Source organism: Cherax quadricarinatus, chromosome 45, assembly GCF_038502225.1.
Source record: "Cherax quadricarinatus isolate ZL_2023a chromosome 45, ASM3850222v1, whole genome shotgun sequence".
Classification (NCBI taxonomy): domain Eukaryota; kingdom Metazoa; phylum Arthropoda; class Malacostraca; order Decapoda; family Parastacidae; genus Cherax; species Cherax quadricarinatus.
Window position 1 is genome coordinate 14,448,878 of NC_091336.1, and position 22,111 is coordinate 14,470,988.

General features: G+C 43.0%; 2 protein-coding genes across 4 annotated transcripts in view; one reads left to right on the forward strand and one right to left on the reverse strand.

Annotated features, from left to right (window-relative positions):
* LOC128694797 (stromal cell-derived factor 2) overlaps nt 1-22,111 on the forward strand; it is a 124,065-nt gene that overhangs the window by 46,243 nt on the left and 55,711 nt on the right. The gene's annotated exons all lie outside the window — the stretch shown is intronic.
* Nucleotides 13,594-22,111, reverse strand: part of REPTOR-BP (REPTOR-binding partner) — a 33,683-nt gene continuing 25,165 nt past the window's right edge. For all 3 annotated transcript variants that reach the window (XM_053785139.2, XM_053785140.2, XM_053785138.2), the window contains exon 4: nt 13,594-15,262. In XM_053785139.2, coding sequence (XP_053641114.1) covers nt 15,164-15,262 — 99 coding nt within the window. In that variant the 3' untranslated portion in view covers nt 13,594-15,163. The remainder of the gene's footprint in view (nt 15,263-22,111) is intronic.

Sequence of the window (22,111 nt, forward strand, 5' to 3'; positions counted from 1 at the left end):
TACAATGACAGTGTTGTGTCCCACTTCAGGGAAATCTTAAAGAAATGCCAGAAAAAGATCTCTCTGGATATTATTATAATCAAAAAGAAGCGCTAAGCCACAAGGGCTATACAGCGCTGCAGGGTAGGGAAGGAAGCGAGGGAATTGGGCGGCAGAAGGGGGGAGGGATGATCAGTAGGTTACAGAAAACAGCGGGGCAGGGGATAGTGCGGGGGTAGAGGGTAGCAAGAGATTGAGGTAGAAAGGGCTGAAGGCATCAGAGTTTGTGAAGTCAGTCAGTTTTTGTCAAAAACCTCCTCTCTGGATAGATATTTTGTGCACCAGGGGTCCAGTGACTCAAGTTGTTCCCAGTGGCATTAAAAGAAGAAGGGAAGTAACACCAGATAAGACTTGCTACCTAAAGTCCTAATGGAAGGAGATTCTCCTTCCAAACAATAGTGTACACCTTCCTCCTATCACCTTCTCCCATCTTCCATCCACCCAGAAGTCTTCAGTAAAGGTAAGTGTAATGTTGTTATTATTTATTTTAAATGCATGTACTTGATTTCTGATTGTTTTCATTATGTAAATCTTTATTTAATTTGAAAAAAAAAAATTATTTTAATATTTTTGGGTGTCTGGAACGGATTAATTTTATTTCCATTATTTCTTGTAGGGAAAATGGTTTCGAGTTTCGTGAATTTCGACCTTCGGCGGGCTCTCTGGAACGGATTAATCACGAAACTCGGGGGTCCACTGTATTTTAATTTATAAATAAGTAAGTTTATTCAGATATACACAAATAGTTACATAGCAGCATATGTGTAAAGTACCTAGGATAACCCAAAAACGCCAGAGTGACATACGTATTTCCATTGGGGTCCTTTTATGCTTACACTTAAATATTTACACTTACCTTGGAGATGATGTTAGTTTAATTAATTTGATGGAGGAGATGCTGGCAGAGGTTTAGGGTAATGGAAGATAGCAGGCTGGCGTATGTTCAGCTGATATATATACACACATCCAACAACATTGGAGAGTTACTTTCGTGTCGTTTTTCTATCACTTACTCGCTTAACTTACTTGCTACACTGTTAATTCTACACTTCATCGCTGGCTGGCACTATAGCCTTTATTGATACCTGCTGCTTTAGTATAGTACATATCGTAGAATCACTGCAGAAGGCACATTCTCTCCCCTCTCTTCCTCCTCCACTTTGGAACTTTGCTACGAGTTTTTTCTTGAATTTTATCGTTTCTTTCCTTATCACAGGGCTGGCACTAGAAACTTTCTTTGGGCCCATGGAGGCTTATTTAGGGGTTACAAGCACTAAAAGCACTGCAATAATACAAAATAGTATATCACAGGTACACGTGGAATCGACCGAAACTGCTTGCAAACACTGGCACACTGGCTGTACGTGGGGTCTTGGCCCGCTCAGCATGGACTTTTGGAACAAAAGCCTTTAGATGAGTTTTTCGCTGTTGGTAGAGCCAATTTTTTGACGCCAAAGAACGCCGTTAGTTGATGCCGCCATTGGTTGAGGGTCCACTATAATTCTAGCGGCTTCAAATCAAGCAGGAGAAAGCTGGTAGGCCCACATGTGAGAAAATGGGCCTGTGTGCACTGCATAAAAAAAAATCCTGCAGCACGCAGTGCATAATGAGAGAAAAAAAAACTCCGACCTTGTTTTTGGATTAAAATGCCGACTTTGAGGTGTATTTTCCTATGGTATGTATTTATGGTTTTATTCTCGTTTTCTTGGTCTCATTCGACAGAATGGAAAACATATTACAGAAAGAGACGACTTTGATTAGTTTCACGATGAAAACTACGTTGAAATTGTGCTCAAAGTAGCAGAAATGTTAAATTTTAACCAATGTTCAAGAGTAAGTAAATCACACCACACACCAATACATGTCAACTGGGGAGTCTAACATTCTTTCACTAGTGCACTGATATTTATACCGTTTTTACAATAATGCAGTAGTCTGCATAACAGTAAATCTTCTATTTATTTGTGTGAATAAAAAATCAAAATAGAAAGCAAGAGTAATATAAGAGGGGCCTGGAGACATGACTAATGAACAGAGGATGTTATTTTAGTGCCAAGAATGTCTGCATTGTTTATTCTGGACCCTATTTTGAAATTGGCATCTTTTTTAATATGCCTGAAATTGGCCAAATTGCCAATTTCTGACCACTTTATTGGGTAGTTGAAATCGGTAAATGGGCAGTTTCTTGTACTCAGTTGATAACTATTTCTTTACAACTCCATTTTTCTACAAGTTTGGTTGACTGGAACAATGGAATTGACCGAAAATAGGGCTCAAAAGTCGGCAAAATTGTTGATGCGTATACATCACTGAGATCGCTAACTTCGCAGGGGCGTAACTCTGTAAGTTTTCGATCAAATGTTGTACTTTTGGTGTCATTACCACTGGGAAAAGATTCTTTATCATTTCTTAAGATTTTTTTTTTTTTTCAAAATGCTTCGACACCAGGCGACACTTCAGGATTTGGGGTTGCAACATTCAAAGGGTTAAAATTGTCCAGAAACACCGCTGCAAAAGCGACAACTTTAGACAATTGAGAATCATCAGTGTAAACTGCAATGGTACAAGAATGAGATCGGAAGTGGTTAGGAAAAAGGGATAGAGAAACTATAGTAGGTAACTGAGCTTTCGTACACGTGGGTAAGAACAGACAAATCATTGTAACTTCCCAAAGGAAAAGAGAAAAGTTAGATAATGGATCGATATACAAAGGGGGTAAATGAAGAGAAGAGTGAATACAAAGAGAAAAGGGATGTAGTAAAGCTGGGCAGCAATCAAATAAAGGACTTACATTAACATTTGTTACCATCCTGTATGTAGAAGGATAATTACCCCCTAAATACAGAGCTGACAGCACAACCTGGAAGATGAACCGTGTCCACGCAAAAGTTGTGCATCTAATACACAATTTCAAATTATGATTTCCCACATACAGCAGTGATATAAGGAAGATGGTCAGTAATGTTAATGTGACTTGATTGAAAGTAGACCCTTTCAGGCTTACCGCTCATCTCAATTATGTTATTGATTGAAAATGGCTTGTTGGTCACTTTGACTAGACACCAAAGTCACTGCTAATGACCCTGAAGGTATGGAGAGTACTGAAATGGGACGGTGAGGCTATAGATCTAAAAAATTGGAGCTATAGTCCTCTACCTCTAATCAAACCTGGGTGCTTCCCATTTTCCTGGTGCTGTATAACTCCATACAGGTGTAGTTGCAACTATCTACAGGTTAAGACAGTGCTGTATGACCCTTGTGGGTTTGGCACTTAGTTTTGATTATATAATAATACAAGGTAAGAGCACACAACACCATTGGACAAAAGCCAATTGATTATAACCAAACCTTTTTTGAATGGTGTTTGGTTTAGCACTAAGATTTGATAATAATCTTAATGTATGTAGTAGGTTGGTAGAGAGCAACCACCCAGGGAGGTACTACCGTCCTGCCAAGTGAGTGTAAAACGAAAGCCTGTAATTGTTTTACATGATGGTAGGATTGCTGGTGTCTTTTGTCTGTCTCATAAATATGCAAGATTACAGGTACGTCTTCCTACTTCTACTTACACTTAGGGCACACTACACATACATGTACATGTTTATTTATACACACTCATCTGAGTTTTCTTTGATTTTATCTTAATAGTTCTTGGTCTTATTACTTTTCCTTTTATATCCATGGGGAAGTGGAATAAGAATCTTTCCTCCGTAAGCCATGCATGTTGTAAAAGTCAACTAAAATGCCGGGAACAATGAGCTAGTAACCCCTTTTCCTGTAAAGATTACTAAAAAGAATAAGAAGAAAATTGTCAAAGTGAGAAGTCTGAATGTGCGTGGATGTTGTGCAAATGATAAGAAAGAGATGATTGTGGATGTTATGAATGAGAAGAAGCTGGATGTCCTGGCTTTAAGTGAAACAAAGCTGAAGGGGGTGGGAGAGTTTCAATGGAGAGGAATAAATGGGATTAGGTCAGGGGTTTCAAATAGAGTTAGAGCTAAAGAAGGAGTAGCAATAATGTTGAAGGATAAACTATGGCAGGAAAAGAGGGACTATAAATGTATTAATTCAAGGATTATGTGGAGTAAAATAAAGATTGGATGTGAAAAGTGGGTTATAGTAAGTGTGTATGCACCTGGAGAAGAGAGAAGTGTAGAGGAGAGAGAGAGATTTTGGGAAATGTTGAGTGAATGCGTGAGGAGTTTTGAATCAAGTGTGAGAGTAATGGTGGTTGGAGATTTCAATGCTAAAGTGGGTAAAAATGTTATGGAGGGAGTAGTAGGTAAATTTGGGGTGCCAGGGGTAAATATAAATGGGGAGCCTTTAATTGAGCTATGTGTAGATAGGGATTTGGTAATAAGTAATACATATTTTATGAAAAAGAGGATAAATAAATATACTACAAGGTATGATGTAGCACATAATGAAAGTAGTTTGTTAGATTATGTATTGGTGGATAAAAGGTTGATGGGTAGGCTCCAGGATGTACATGTTTATAGAGGGGCAACTGATATATCGGATCATTATTTAGTTGTAGCTACAGTTAGAGTAAGAGGTAGATAGGAAAAGAGGAAGGTGGCAACAAGAAGTAAGAGGGAGGTGAAAGTGTATAAACTAAGGGAGGAGGAAGTTCGGGTGAAATATAAGCGACTATTGGCAGAAAGGTGGGCTAGTGCAAAGATGAGTAGTGGGGGGGTTGAAGAGGGTTGGAATAATTTTAAAAATGCAGTATTAGAATGTGGGGCAGAAGTTTGTGGTTATAGGAGGAAAGAGGAGTGATTGGTGGAATGATGAAGTAAGGGGTGTGATAAAAGAGAAAAAGTTAGCTTATGAGAGGTTTTTACAAAGCAGAACCTCTTCAAGGGGGGCTCCTTGGCGTGGTGAAGAGGCTCTTGGTCTGAGGAATTAGACCTGTCGGTCTACTTCCTCAGACCGAACCTAATTACCCCCCAATCCCCCGTTCCCTATCCCATCCTCCCCATTTTCCTTTCCTCCTCCTCCTCCCCACCCCTCCCTTTTGCCCTTCCTTTTTGGCCTTTGTTTTTTTTTTTTTTTTTTTTCCCCACAGGCACGCTAGTTCTTAGGTAGGGGAAAGGGTACCGGGGTCCATCCCATTCCGTTGAGGTTCTTGGCGGTGGCGTAGTTTGCCGTGGAATCTGGATTGCCTGGGGATGTCCTGATCCCTCTCCGGTATCCCGGAGGGTGGCTTTGGGTGTCTCTCGGGCGACGGGTGTATCTTTGGAAGCCACCTTTCGGATTCTGGGGGTGGTGGCCGAAGGAGGTATGCTTTGTGGCGGATTTCCAGCCGCCCTCTCTTTTGTCCACCAAGGTAGCTCGGCAGATGTGAGGTTGCTATCCCGGATTGCCGGTTTACTGGCATGATGGGTAGGGTATGGCACGGGTTCCATGCTGCATCTGCGCTACTGAGGTCCTCTTGGGCGCGGAGGGAGATTTCTGGCCCTTTCATTCCTCCTAGGAACTATCCCTCCCCGGTCCCCCCTTTTTTTTATTCTTTTTTTTCTTTTTATTTTCTTTTCTTTCTTTTTTTTTTCTTAAAAACAAAAAGAAAGAAGTAACCTAACCATGGCAGCCCTAGTCCATGAACCTGCTACCCCCGGGCCCCTTCTTGATACCGCACCCCGTTCTGACCCCGCCTCGTCTTTGGACCACTCTTCGGACACTCCTCATGCCTCTGTACCTCTTGCCGGTGCTGTTTCCTCACCCGCTTCAGGTACTGAGGCCTCGACTGACTCCTTCGATTTATCTGACCTTCGCTCTCCTCTGACTATGCTTCCGCCCTCTCTCCCTGAACGGTGCGGCAATTTTCGAATCGCCGGCCCGTTCCACATCGGACTAACTCTGGTCCCACGCCTAAACGCCAACGACAATTACCTGCCGATGATACTTCTCCACTTTCTCGTTCTTCTCAGAAAAGATCGACACGTCCTTCACTACCTTTCCATGCTCAGTTTCAGACTGCACAATGGACTAAATTCTTCACTTTACGACCGACTTCCTCTACTGCCTATCTTTCTGACCACAGTATTGGCAAGGCACTCCTATGCTATGTTGGTAAAGATATTTCTTTTCATGCTCTTAAGAGCGGTACATGCATCGTCACCGTACAGAATGCTACCCAGGCTCATGAGCTTTGTCGTCTTTCCCATATCGATACTGTTCCTGTAACTACTGAAAAGCATCATTCCCTCAATTCTTGTAGTGGTACCATCATTCTGCCCCATACCATAGTTCAACAAAATTTCCAGACATGTGGCACTGACATTCTTGAACAGCTGGAACTCCAAGATCTCCCAATCCTCAAGGTCGACGCTTACGTTCTTCCTGCCCGCGGGCGGAGACAATACCCTAGCAATGTGGCTCGTTTAACTTTTGACAGCCGTGAACTCCCATCCTCAGTTTATGTAGCAGGACATCGGTTACAAGTTCGAAAGGTGATCCCTACACCGCAACAGTGTAGAAATTGCTGGCGATTTGGCCATTCAACGAAATATTGCAGATCTATCGCCGAATGCCCAGTCTGTGGTGCCGATGACCATTCTAACACGTCTTGCAATCAACCTCCCTCTTGCCTTAATTGTCATGAGGCTCACCCTTCGTACTCTCGCCGTTGTCAAGTCTACTTAAACGAGCGGGAAATCCATTACCTCAAAGAGGCAGAAGGTCTCCCTTATGCCATGGCAGTTTCTCATCTCCGCCTCCAAGGGAGACTACCTTGTGTTTCTTATTCCCGTGTTTCAAAACGTCCCCCCACTTCTGGTATCCCATCTTCTGCACCCACCTCTGTGGTTACCTCTCCCATAGTCACTCCTGTAGCTAATTCTTTTGCTGTCCTCGGCTCATACGTCCCTACTTATACGTCTCAGTCTGATCTCGCTTCTTCGTGTTCTCTCTCACAAGCCTCAGTAGTGACGAGATCTCGTATGACACCTCCTCCCAATCGTCCCTCTACTTCTCAAAAGTCAAAAAAAGGTCCGTTAACACCTCCTACCCATCTTCCACCTCCTCATTTTCCCTTCCCTGTCTCTGTACCTGGTTCTCCCCCTCTCACTGGCTCTGTTACAAGTGTAGAGGTTCACCCTCCTCCTCGTACTGTACCTTCCTCCCCTGTTCCCTCCCAAGTTTCTTCCTCTTCTGCCACCTCCCAGGTTTCTGCCTCTTCTGTCCCCTTCCACGCTTCTCCAGTTCCCTCCACCTTTTCGCCCCCCCCCCCCTACCTTGGTACAATCCATTACAGTTCCAATCTTTACTCATCCTCCTCCTACCATTTCCAATATTGTCTCCCATACGACGTCTCTGAATTCTGAAACACTTGAAGCAATCTCTGAATATATTGCAGAGACCAAACCATCAATGGACACTGATCCACCCTCCGCTCCTTCTCTCTCCTCTACTCCATCTGCGCAACTCCTTTCTTCACAGCGCACTGTTCCTTCGCTGCTTGAACGTTTTCCACTGCCTCCGCATGTGGACTTTTCTAACCCCTCTAGTCCGTAGGAACCCTTACCTGCGGATTTCAGGTATCTTTATCATTGCCAATCATTGTCTATTTACAGTGGAATATACGCGGCCTCAGGGGTAATCGGGGTGAGCTTCAGATGTTACTCTCCCAGTTTTCCCCTGTTGGTGTTTGCTTACAGGAACCAAAATTACACTCTGCTGTTATCTCTCCCATCTCAGGCTATAATTTATTGTATTCTTCAGATCCTTTTCCTGATGGGACCTTTAATGAAAGTGCCCTTCTTCTACGCACTGATATTCCGTACCATCAGCTATTTGTTTGTACTTCGCTGCATTACACAGCAGCCCGTATCCACTTGCATAGGTGGTATACGCTGTGTTCTTTATATCTCTCTCCTTCTCGGGCATTATCTATTCCGGATATTGCCTTTCTTGTTTTGTCATTACCACCACCGATTCTGTTACTTGGTGATTTTAATGCCCACCATTTCCTCTGGGGGGGGGGGGGGGTTTAAATTTTTTTACCGTGGCATTCAGTTAGAGGCTTTTCTTGCCACCCACCCCCTCCATGTTTTAAATACAGGTACTCACACCCATTTTGATCCTCGGACTCACACTCTCTCTTGCATCGATCTCTCAGTCTGCTCTTCCTCCGCCGCATTAGACTTCACTTGGTCTGTTCTTCCGGACTTACATGACAGCGATCATTTCCCAATCAATCTTACTTCCCCTTCATATTCACCACCTCTTCGCATCCCACGCTGGCAATTTGATCAGGCAAATTGGAACCTTTACTCACACCTAACTGTTTTTAGAGAGGTTCCTTCTTCGTTCTCCATCGATGAGCTTTTACACCTCTTCTCATCCTCCGTTTTAACCGCAGCTTCTCATTCTATACCCCAAACTTCGGGCAGGCATTCTCAGAAATGCGTGCCTTGGTGGTCTCCTGCTTGTGCTCGTGCAGTACGTTTGAAACACGCTGCATGGGGCAGGTACCGGTACAATAGAACCACAAAGACTTCTTGATTTTAAGCAGAAGCGTGCAATCGCTCGCCGTGTCATCCGTGATGCTAAACGCACTTGCTGGCGAGATTATGTCTCCACCATCACCTCTGCTTCCTCTATGAGTGCAGTCTGGAAAAAAGTACGAAAACTGAGTGGTAAATATTCTCCTGACCCGGCTCCTGTTCTGTGGGTTGCCGGTGTTGATATAGCAAACCCACTAGATGTTGCCAATGAAATTGGCAATCATCTGGTCCGTATTTCTCAGGGACTCCATCTATGCCCCTCATTTCTTTCCTCAAAGTCTGCCAGAGAGTTAGCACCCTTGGACTTTTCTTCTCTCATAGAAGAACAGTATAATGTGCCCTTTACACTTCAAGAACTGGAGGCAACACTCTCAGCTTGCCGATCATCGGCAGCTGGGCCCGACGACATTCATATTCGTATGCTACAACATTTACATCAGTCAGCCCTTGCAGTCCTATTACGCCTTTACAATCTTATTTGGTCACAAGGAGTTCTTCCACAGCTGTGGAAATCCACCATTGTTCTCCCTTTCTGCAAACCAGGCACTACGGGACATGAAACCTCCCACTATCGTCCCATTGCTCTTATCAGTGCAGTTTGCAAAGTGATGGAACGCCTAGAAAATAGACGTTTAGTGTGGTATTTAGACACACAACAGTCTCTCCACTCGTCAATATGGCTTTCGTAAGGGACGTTCTACCATAGACCCCTTACTACGCTTGGATACGAATGTTCGTAATGCCTCTGTGAATAACCACTCGGTTATTGCCATATTTTTTGACCTTGAGAAGGCATATGACACAACTTGGAGGTATAATATTTTAGCCCAAGCCCACTCCTTAGGCCTTCGAGGCAATTTACCATCCTTCCTTAAGAACTTTTTAACTGACAGGCATTTCCGTGTTCGGGTTAATAATGTGCTCTCCCCGGACTTTATCCAAGCTGAAGGTGTCCCCCAGGGATGTGTTCTGAGCACAACACTTTTTCTCCTTGCTATTAATGATTTGGCCTCTAGCCTTCCATCAAATATTTGGTCATCACTCTATGTTGATGACTTCGCTATTGCCTGTGCAGGCGCTGACTGTCACTTTATTACAGTTTCTCTCCAGCATGCAGTCGACCGTGTTTCCAATTGGGCCACCACACGTGGGTTTAAATTTTCCAGCACTAAAACCCACCAAATTACTTTCACTAGATGCTCTGTCATCTCCGATCATCCTTTGTACCTCTATGGCTCCCGTATCCCTGAACGTGATAGTCAAGTTTCTGGGCCTCCTCTTTGATCGTAGGTTATCCTGGAAACCTCACATTACCTCTCTGAAGGCAACTTGTCACAGGTGGCTGAACCTTCTTAAAACCCTTGCTCATCTTTCATGGGGAGCTGATCGTCGAACCCTCCTCCGCCTACATTCCACCCTTATTTTATCGAAACTTTGGTCACCATAATCGATCTATTCAGCGGCATCTCCTGCTACTCTCTCTAGCCTTAACCCCATTCATCACCGAGGATTACGTTTATGCCTTGGTGCTTTTCGCTCTTCCCCTGTCGAGAGCCTCTATGCAGAAGCGAACGTTCCATCCTTATCTGATCGCCGTGATGCCCATTGCCTTCGCTACTATGTACGCTCTCATGATCTCCGCAATCCTTCCATTTACAGAATGGTCACTGATATTAGTAGACATTCTTTGTTTGTTCGCCGCCCCTGTTTACTCTGTCACTTCTCTCTTCGCCTTCATTCGCTCTTGTCTTCTCTTCAATTACCACCTTTCTATGTACATGTAGCATCTCACTTTTCCCTACTCCCCTGGGAAGTTCCAGCTGTTCGAGTCTGTTCTTTCTCTCTCCCTTGCTCGATAGCCCAACTGTCTATGGTCGCTTCCCGCTCTCTTTTTCTTGACCACTTTCACTCTCGTTCTCATGCCATTGCTGTGTACATAGATGGCTCTAAGTCTAATGACGGCATAGGATTCGCAGCAGTGTTTCCGGACAGCGTCGTACAAGGGCATTTACTATCTTCGGCTAGTATTTTTACTGCTGAATTGTATGCCATCCTTACAGCACTTATCCGTATTGCATCTATGTCTGTGTCATCATTTGTGGTTGTCTCAGACTCCCTTAGTGCTTTACAGGCTATACAGAAATTTGATACACCTCACCCCTTAGTCCTCCGTATCCAACTTTGGCTACGCCGCATCTTTACCAAGCATAAAGATATTTTTTTTTGTTGGGTCCCTGGTCATGTTGACGTACAGGGCAATGAACAGGCAGACACTGCTGCGCGGTCAGCAGTACATGACCTACCAGTTTCATGTAGAGGTATTCCATTTACAGACTATTTTGCTGCAATATCTTCCCAACTTTACACCCGTTGGCAACAACGTTGGTCTACTATGCTCGGCAACAAACTTCAATCTATTAAACCGAGTATAGGTTACTGGCCGTCTTCTTATCACCAGTGTCGAGGTTGGGAGACTACTCTCTCCCGTCTTCGCATTAGCCATACTCGTCTTACTCATGGAGAGGCGCCCTGCTCCTCTCTGTGAGAATTGCCAAGTTCCATTATCAGTCAGCCACATTCTGTTGGACTGCCCACTTTATCAACGAGCACGCAGAATTTACCTCCGTGGTCGTCTTTGCTCTGCTGCTCTCTCTTTACCTTCCCTTCTCGCTGATGGACCCACCTTTCATCCAGACTCTCTTTGACTTTTTGACAACAACTGACTTACTTCACAAATTCTGATACCTTCAGCCCTTTCTACTTCAATCTCTTGCTACCCTCTACCCCCGTACTATCCCCTGCCCCGCTGTTTTCTGTAACCTACTGATCATCCCTCCTCCCTTCTGCCATCCAATACCCTCGCTTCCTTCCCTACCCTGCAGCGCTGTATAGCCCTTGTGGCTTAGCGCTTCTTTATTATAATAATAATACAAAGCAGAAGTGTTATAAGAAGAGCAGAGTATATGGAGAGTAAAAGAAAGGTGAAGAGAGTGGTGAGAGAGTGCAAAAGGAGAGCAGATGATAGAGTGGGAGAGGCACTGTCAAGAAATTTTAATGAAAATAAGAAAAATTTTTGGAGTGAGTTAAACAAGTTAAGAAAGCCTAGGGAAAGTATGGATTTGTCAGTTAAGAACAGAGTAGGGGAGTTAGTAGATGGGGAGAGTGAGGTATTAGGTAGATGGCGAGAATATTTTGAGGAACTTTTAAATGTTGAGGAAGAAAGGGAGGCGGTAATTTCATGCACTGGTCAGGGAGGTATACCATCTTTTAGGAGTGAAGAACAGAATGTAAGTGTGGGGGAGGTACGTGACGCATTACGTAGAATGAAAGGGGGTAAAGCAGCTGGAGCTGATGGGATCATGACAGAAATGTTAAAAGCAGGGGAGGATATAGTGTTGGAGTGGTTGGTACTTTTGTTTAATAAATGTATGAAAGAGGGGAAGGTACCTAGGGATTGGCGGAGAGCATGTATAGTCCCTTTATATAAAGGGAAAGGGGACAAAAGAGATTGTAAAAATTATAGAGGAATAAGTTTGAGTATACCAGGAAAAGTGTATGGTTAGGTTATAATTGAAAGAATTAGAATGTAGGATTGCAGATGAGCAAGGAGGATTCAGAGTGGGTAGGGGATGTGTAGATCAAGTGTTTACATTGAAGCATATATGTGAACAGTATTTAGATAAAGGTAGGGAAGTTTTTATTGCATTTATGGATTTAGAAAAGGTATATGATAGTGGATAGAGGAGCAATGTGGCAGATGTTGCAAGTATATAGAATAGGTGGTAAGTTACTAAATGCTGTAAAGAGTTTTTATGAGGATAGTGAGGCTCAGGTTAGGGTGTGTAGAAGAGAGGGAGACTACTTCCCGGTAAAAGTAGGTCTTAGACAGGGATGTATTATGTCACCATGGTTGTTTAATATATTTATAGATGGGGTTGTAAAAGAAGTAAATGCTAGGGTGTTCGGGATTGGGGTGGGATTAAATTATGGGGAATCAAATTCAAAATGGGAATTAACAGTTACTTTTTGCTGATGATACTGTGCTTATGGGAGATTCTAAAGAAAAATTGCAAAGATTAGTGGATGAGTTTGGGAAGGTGTGTAAAGGTAGAAAGTTGAAAGTGAACATAGAAAAGAGTAAGGTGATGAGGGTATCAAATGATTTAGATAAAGAAAAATTGGATATCAAATTGGGGAGTAGTAGTATGGAAGAAGTGAATATTTTCAGATACTTGGGATTTGACGTGTCGGCGGATGGATTTATGAAGGATGAGGTTAATCATAGAATTGATGAGGAAAAAAAGGCGAGTGGTGCATCGAGGTATATGTGGAGTCAAAAAACGTTATCTATGGAGGCAGGGAAGGGAATGTATGAAAGTATAGTAGTACCAACACTTATATGGGTGTGAAGCTTGGGTGGTAAATGCAACAGCGAGGAGACGGTTGGAGGCAGTGGAGATGTCCTGTCTAAGGGCAATGTGTGGTGTAAATATTATGCAGAAAATTCGGAGTGTGGAAATTAGGAAAAGGTGTGGAGTTAATAAAAGTATTAGTCAGAGGGCAGAAGGGTGGTTGAGGTGGTTTGGTCATTTAGAGAGAATGGATCAAAGTAGAATGACATGGAAAGCATATAAATCTATAGGGGAAGGAAGGCGAGGTAGGGGTCATCCTCGAAAGGGTGTAAAGGAGGTTTTGTGGGCGAGGGGCTTGGACTTCCAGCAAGCGTGCGTTAGCGTGTTAGATAGGAGTGAATGGAGACGAATGGTGCTTGGGACCTGACGATCTGTTGAAGTGTGAGCAGGGTAATATTTAGTGAAGGGATTCAGGGAAACCGGTTATTTTCATATAGTCTGACTTGAGTCCTGGAAATGGGAAGTACAATGCCTGCACTTTAAAGGAGGGGTTTGGGATATTGGCAGTTTGGAGGGATATGTTGTGTTGAATGATGATGAAAGCATTTTCTTTTTGGGTCACTCTGCCTCGGTGGGAGACGGCCGACTTGTTGAAAAAAAAAAAAAAAAATCTTAATGGTATTAAAGGTACTGTATGGTAATGGCATCTTTAATGTTATCTTCACAGTGGACATGATTTAAAACATTAAACACAATTTTGTACTAACTTCTGCGGATACTACTACAATAACCAACTTTCCTCGTTTGAAAATGGACCTGTATTTATTATGTGGCACCTAGAGGAATGGGAGGCAATCAAGTTTGATCCTATTAAAAGGGGAGACTCGTTTCTTGAATTAAGAGCTCCAAACTGGCATCAAGGCACCTCTTGAGGGGAGACCGAGCTTGAAACAGTAGTCTCAGCACAAATCCACACCCTTCTAAAGAGCACTGCTTGTAGCCAGTGTGGGGCTCTGATTTAAGATTGGACCTGTGCTCCCCTTCCTTGGATCTAACCCACTGCTCAGGTACTATGACCCCTACAGATTTAGGACTGACCCCCATGAATGCAATAGTACAATCCACAAATTTCACACATTACCATTGACCTAGTCTTATGGCTGAAACTAATTACTTCTTGTTTAATTATGTTTTGTAGGAATCATATTTATTTTATTAACACACTAGCCATTTCCCACCAAGGCAGGGGTGTTCAGAAATCTATTTTTTCTTTAGTATATTTGGTAATGCCCTAGGGATACGAACAGCTCAAAACTCGAACAATTATGTATTTTTTTTTTTTTTGGGGGGGGGGGGGGGGGGGGTCGGGTCTCAAATGGATTAATCTAATTTACATTATTCCTTATGGGAACAAATTCTTTCAGTATTGGAACTAACAGCCTTCTGGAATGAATTAAGTTCGTATCCCAAGGTACCACTATTTCAAAATATTTTGCATTACCATCTTTTACACTGTAATGTAGTCTGCAGACAAGCATAAAATAATATGGTAAAGAATGAATAAAATTTTTAAATTAAAAGCAAAAGGGGCAACATGTAATACATAAGAGTACATTCAGAAAAAATGCAAAAAGAAAAAAAATAAGTGTGCAGAACATTTTCGATGGGCAAAATAAGGGTCTAATTTGCAGTGGCAATAAAGTTACCTTAATTCTGAAAATGCACACCTAACAGCTGTCTGGATTATGATTACCATTTATTTCTGTTTTTACTTTTATTACTGTAATATAAATTACAATTTTTTTTTATTTTAAAAGAATTTAATAGCACAACTGATTTTACTTAGCCAACAAATCAAACTTAGGCTAAGACAGTAAAAAAAAATTCATACAATAAAAGTTTATGAAGTAATGAACATGAATTTTATGATATACTGTATGGTGATGCAATTAATATACATAATGCAAATACTTGGTAGAGCATAAAATTAAAAATATCAGTAATTAAAATAAATTACTGTAGTATGAAGTGAACAAGCCGAGAGGACAACAGTACGGGTTACATTAATCTCTCTAAACTCGCACTGGCCCACTTTTGGCACAGTGCCATATGCTGAATATAACATTACTGGAGACAGTAATCTGCCGTGTTTGAATGTATAATACCATGACTTAAAAGACCAATGATACCTATGCTCTCCACAAAATTGCAGCTTTAAAGAAAATATAAAAATTCAGTCTACATTAACTGTCCATGGTATTGCATTCATTCATTTTCAGATTTTTTAATCTTTTCCTCTTCAATCAATTTCAATAAGCCTTCAGGAATTTTTCCCTCATCGATATCCTTCGCCCACTGACGATACTGAAAGAAAAAAGTCACCAAAGTTAAATTCACTACGTCACATAGTATTAGATATGGTAGTGTGCTACATATTTTTTTTTTTAAATGTGGAATCGTTCGACAATGCACAGGAATGACTATTTCTGGAAGAAAATGCTATCCCAAGGTATTCAAACTTACAAAACTGTGATACAATAAATGTTAAACAAGCATTATAAAAACAAAGCTACCATTTTCATTGACATGAAAAACATGAAATTATTCCACTATACTTTTCATTTTATTCCTTTTTAATTATTTTTACATCTTCGAATGCCTTGCTTTTTCTTAACACTGCATGAAGTTCCCACTACCATATGACATGCACCAAGAATTAATTTTTGCTATGCAACAATAGATACTAAGATTTTCTTAACACTATACATTTTTTTTTTTTTATCTAGGAACCCTCATAGTTTTAGCACTTCTTTGGATTATAATAATAATGCCCCTTAGGAGGATGCCGTGATGCTGATGCAGGGTTCTTGATCCAGATAACAATCTACCCTCTCACTGGATGAAACTTAACTGCCTTCCATTCCACAGGTGTTAGGTGCTCCCCCTATTAATGTAATCATAAATCATAATACTGACACTTGTTCCTCAATGGAGTTGTCTATCATAACCATACCATGTCATTTAGACATGGTAAGTATATACAGTGGACCCCCGGTTTTCAGCTGGCATGAAAATCGTACAATTCGAATTTCAAGCACTTTTTTTTGGCGAAATTTCGTTGTGGATTTTGTACATCCATGTTGGCACCAGACGCGTGGGCCTGGGCTGCTCATATGTTCGTAACTCACTCTTGGGCACATTATTATTATTATTATTATAATCAAAAAGAAGCACTAAGCCACAAGGGCTATACAGTGCTGCAGGGTAGGGAAGGAAGCAAGGGAATTGGATGGCAGAAGGGAGGGGGGGATGATCAGCAGGTTACAGAAAACAGCGGGGCAGGGGATAGTACGGGGGTAGAGGGTAGCAAGAGATTGAAGTAGAAAGGGCTGAAGGTATCAGAATTTGTGAAGTCAGTCAGTTGTCAAAAAGTCAATGAGAGAGTCCAGATGAAAGGTGGGTCCATCAGCGAGAAGGGAAGGTAAAGAGAGAGCAGCGGAGCGAAGACGACGACAGAGGTAAATTCTGCGTGCTCGTTGATAAAGTGGGCAGTCCAACAGAATGTGGCTGACTGATAATGGAGCTTGGCAATTCTCACAGAGAGGAGCAAGACGCCTCTCCATGAGATATCCATGAGTAAGACGAGTATGGCCAATGCGAAGACGGGAGAGAGTAGTCTCCCAACCTCGACACTGGTGATGAGAAGATGGCCAGTAACCTATACTCGGTTTAATAGATTGAAGTTTGTTGCCGAGCATAGTAGACCAACGTTGTTGCCAACGGGTGTGAAGGTGGGAAGATATTGCAGCAAAATAGTCCGTAAATGGAATACCTCTATAAGAAACAGCGCAGCAGTGTCTGCCTGTTCATTGCCCTGTACGTCAACATGACCAGGGACCCAACAAAAAACTATCTTTATGCTTGGTAAAGATGCGGCGTAGCCAAAGTTGGATACGGAGGACTAAGGGGTGATGTGTATCAAATTTTTGTATAGCCTGTAAAGCACTAAGGGAGTCTGAGACAACCACAAATGATGACAAAGGCATAGATGCAATACGGATAAGTGCTGTAAAGATGGCATATAATTCAGCAGTAAAAATACTAGCCGAAGATAGTAAATGCCCTTGTACGACGCTGTCCGGAAACACTGCTGCGAATCCTACGCCGTCAGAAGACTTAGAGCCATCTGTGTATACAGCAATGGCATGAGAATGAGAGTGAAAGTGGTCAAGAAAAAGAGAGCGGGAAGCGACCGTAGACAGTTGGGCTTTCGAGCAAGGGAGGGAGAAAGAACAGACTCGAACAGCTGGAACTTCCCAGGGGGGTAGGGAAAAGTGAGATGCTACATGTACATAGAAAGGTGGTAGTTGAAGAGAAGACAAGAGCGAATGAAGGCGAAGAGAGAAGGGACGGAGTAAACACGGGGCGGTGAACAAATAAAGAATGTCTACTAATATCAGTGACCATTCTATAAATGGAAGGATTGCGGAGATCATGAGAGCGTACACAGTAGCGCAGGCAATGGGCATCACGGCGATCGGATAAGGATGGAACGTTCGCTTCTGCATAGAGGCTCTCGACAGGGGAAGAGCGAAAAGCACCAAGGCATAAACGTAATCCTTGGTGATGAATGGGGTTAAGGCTAGAGAGAGTAGCAGGAGATGCCGCTGAATAGATCTGGTCACCATAATCAAGTTTCGATAAAATAAGGGTGGAATGTAGGCGAAGGAGGGTTTGACGATCAGCTCCCCATAAAAGATGAGCAAGGGTTTTAAGAAGGTTCAGCCGGCTGTGACAAGTTGCCTTCAGAGAGGTAATGTGAGGTTTCCAGGATAACCTACGATCAAAGAGGAGGCCCAGAAACTTGACTGTATCACGTTCAGGGATACGGGAGCCATAGAGGTACAAAGGATGATCGGAGATGACAGAGCGTCTAGTGAAAGTGATTTGGTGGGTTTTAGTGCTGGAAAATTTAAACCCACGTGTGGTGGCCCAATTGGAAACACGGTCGACTGCATGTTGGAGAGAAACTGTAATGAGGTGACAGTCAGCGCCTGCACAGGCAATAGCGAAGTCATCAACATAGAGTGATGACCAAATATTTGATGGAAGACTAGAGGCCAAATCATTAATAGCAAGGAGAAAAAGTGTTGTGCTCAGAACACATCCCTGGGGGACACCTTCAGCTTGGATAAAGTCCGGGGAGAGCACATTATTAACCCGAACACGGAAATGCCTGTCAGTTAAAAAGTTCTTAAGGAAGGATGGTAGATTGCCTCGAAGGCCTAAGGAGTGGGCTTGGGCTAAAATATTATACCTCCAAGTTGTGTCATATGCCTTCTCAAGGTCAAAAAATATGGCAATAACTGAGTGGTTATTCGCAAAGGCATTACGAACATACGTATCCAAGCGTAGTAAGGGGTCTATGGTAGAACGTCCCTTACGAAAGCCATATTGACGAGTGGAGAGACTGTTGTGTGTGTCTAAATACCACACTAAACGTCTATTTACTAGGCGTTCCATTACTTTGCAAACTGCACTGGTAAGAGCAATGGGACGATAGTGGGAGGTTTCATGTCCCGTAGTGCCTGGTTTGCGGAAAGGGAGAACAATGGCGGATTTCCACAGCTGTGGAAGAACTCCTTGTGACCAAATAAGATTGTAAAGGCATAATAGGACTGCAAGGGCTGACTGATGTAAATGTTGTAGCATACGAATATGAATGTCGTCGGGCCCAGCTGCCGATGATTGACAAGCTGAGAGTGTTGCCTCCAGTTCTTGAAGTGTAAAAGGCACATTATACTGTTCTTCTCTGAGAGAAGAAAAGTCCAAGGGTGCTAACTCTCTGGCAGACTTTGAGGAAAGAAATGAGGGGCATAGATGGAGTCCCTGAGAAATACGGACCAGATGATTGCCAATTTCATTGGCAACATCTAGTGGGTTTGCTATATCAACACCGGCAACCCGCAGAACAGGAGCTGGGTCAGGAGAATATTTACCACTCAGTTTTCGTACTTTTTTCCAGACTGCACTCAGAGGAAGCAGAGGTGATGGTGGAGACAATCTCGCCAGCAAGTGCGTTTAGCATCACGGATGACACGGCGAGCGGTCGCACACTTCTGTTTAAAATCAATGAGTCGCTCTGTGGTTCTATTGTACCGGTACCTGCCCCATGCAGCGCGTTTCAAACGTACTGCACGAGCACAAGCAGGAGACCACCAAGGCACGCATTTCTGAGAATGCCTGCCCGAAGTTTGGGGTATAGAATGAGAAGTTGCGGTGAAAACGGAGGACGAGAAGAGGTGTAAAAGCTCATCGATGGAGGACGAAGAAGGAACCTCTTTAAAAACAGTTAGGTGTGAGTAAAGGTTCCAATTTGCCCGATTAAATTGCCAGCGTGGGGTGTGAAGAGGTGGTGAATATGAAGGGGAAGTAAGAATGATTGGGAAATGATCACTGTCATGTAAGTCCGGGAGAACAGACCAAGTGAAGTCTAATGCGGCGGAGGAAGAGCAGACTGAGAGATCGATGCAAGAGAGAGTATGAGTCCGAGGATCAAAATGGGTGTGAGTACCTGTATTTAAAACATGGAGGGGGTGGGTGGCAAGAAAAGCCTCTAACTGAATTCCACGGGAATCACAGTGAGACCCCCCCCCCAAGAGGAAATGGTGGGCATTAAAATCACCAAGTAACAGAATCGGTGGCGGTAATGACGAAACAAGGAAGGCAAAATCCGGAATAGATAATGCCCGAGAAGGAGAGATATAAAGAACAGAGCGTATACCACCTATGTAAGTGGATACGGGCTGCTGTGTAATGCAGCGAAGTATGAACAAATAGCTGATGGTACGGAATATCAGTGCGTAGAAGAAGGGCACTTTCATTAAAGGTCCCATCAGGAAAAGGATCTGAAGAATACAATAAATTATAGCCTGAGATGTGAGAAATAACAGCAGAGTGTAATTTTGGTTCCTGTAAGCAAACACCAACAGGGGCAAACTGGGAGAGTAACATCTGAAGCTCACCCCGATTACCCCTGAGGCCGCGTATATTCCACTGTAAATAGGCCATGATTGGCAATGATAAAGATACTTGAAATCCGCAGGTAAGGGTTCCTACGGACTAGAGGGGTTAGAAAAGTCCACATGCGGAGGCAGTGGAAAACGTTCAAGCAGCGAAGGAATGGTGCTCTGTGAAGAAAGGAGTTGCGCAGATGGAGCAGAGGAGAGAGAAAGAGCAGAAGGTGGATCAGTGTCCATTGATGGTTTGGTCTCTGCAATATATTCAGAGATTGCTTCAAGTGTTTCGGAATTCAGAGATGTCGTATGGGAGACAATATTGGGAATGGTGGGGGGAGGATGAGTAAAGATTGGAACTGTATTGGACTGTACCAAGGTAGGGGGGGGGGGCGAAAGGGTGGAGGGAACTGGAGAAGCGTGGCAGGGGACAGAAGAGGAAGAAACTTGGGAGGGAACAGGGGAGGAAGGTACAGTATGAGGAGGAGGGTGAACCTCTACACTTGTAACTGAGCCAGTGAGAGGGGAAGAACCAGGGACAGAGACAGGGAGGGTAAAATGAGGAGGTGGAAGATGGGTAGGAGGTGTTAACGGACCTTTTTTTGACTTTTGAGAAGTAGAGGAACGATTGGGAGGAGGTGTCGTACGAGGTCTCATCGATACTGAGGCTTGTGAGAGAGAACTCGAAGAAGCGAGATTAGACTGAGGCGTTGAAGTAGGGACGTCTGAGCCGAGGACAGCAAAAGGATTAGATACAGGAGTGATTATGGGAGAGGTAACCACAGAGGTGGGTGTAGAAGATGGGATACCAGAAGTGGGGGGACGTTTTGAAACACGGGAATAAGAAACACGTGGGAGTCTCCCTTGGAGGCGGAGATGAGAAACTGCCATGGCTAGGGCAATTGGTGTAAATTGCTGGCTAGACAGATACTGCAAGGAACTTGCAATCCCATTCATTGACAACTGGAACAACTTTTATGGCAAACATGATATGTATGCAAGGGATGGGGTACATCTCTCTGGGGCTGGGGTGGTAGCACTTGCAGACTCGATTGAGAAGGCCATTGGTGAAATGCCTATGATTTTAAACTGATGGAAGATAGAGGTATGGGTGTGTGTGGGAAACAAGCAGGTTGCAACACTTGGGTTGGAAACAGTAAATGTATAAAAGGCATTCAGCATGAAGTTATAAATAAAGACAATAGATCAGGTCAGCAAACAAAGGGGGACAGCAGAGGGCAGCAAGGGACTAGCTCCCTTAAGGTTTACTATACTAATAGCAGGAGTGTAAGAAATAAGATAGATGAGCTAAGATTAATTGCAAGTGCAGGAAACATAGATATTATTGCTATAACAGAGACCTGGCTTAATCTGAAAGATAGAGAGATGCCCTCTGAATGTCACATACAAGGCTATAAATTATTCCACACTGACAGGGTCAACAGGAAAGGTGGTGGAGTAGCGATGTATGTCAGAGACAATTTAAATTGTTGTGTTAGACAAGATATTAAATTAGAAGCGTCAGCCACTGAATCTGGTTGGTTACAGCTTCTCGAGGGCCGAGAAAAACTAATTTTGGGTGTGATTTACAGGGCCCCAAATCTTGATAGGGAGTGCAGTAAACTTCTATGGGACGAAATTCGTAAGGCATCTACATACGAAAATGTTGTGCTAATGGGAGATTTCAACTATAGACAGATTGACTGGAGCAATTTGACAGGAAATTTAGAGTCAGGTGACTTTCTTGATATGATCCAGGATTGTTTTTTAAAACAGTTTGTGACAGAGCCAACTAGGGGAAATAACCTCCTTGACTTGGTTCTTGCCAGTAGGGAAACACTAATTAATAATCTTGAGGTTAATGATGAGCTTGGGGAAAGTGATCACAAATCACTCAGTTTTAATATATCATGGAATTCCCCTAATAATGGCAATCAAGTCTCCGTCCCTGACTTTCGCTTGGCTGATTTCATAGGACTGAAAAATTACTTAGGTGGGCTGAACTGGAATGACCTGACAAAGGGTCAGGTAGGTGGTGATGGTTGCCGATATGATGCTTTCCAGGGCATAGTTCTAGCTGCTCAGTCAAATTATGTTCCAAATAGGGAAATCAGATCAAACAAAAATGATCCTAAATGGATGAACAATAGATTAAAATATCTGACTGGTCAAAAGAGAGGCATATATAGGCAAATCA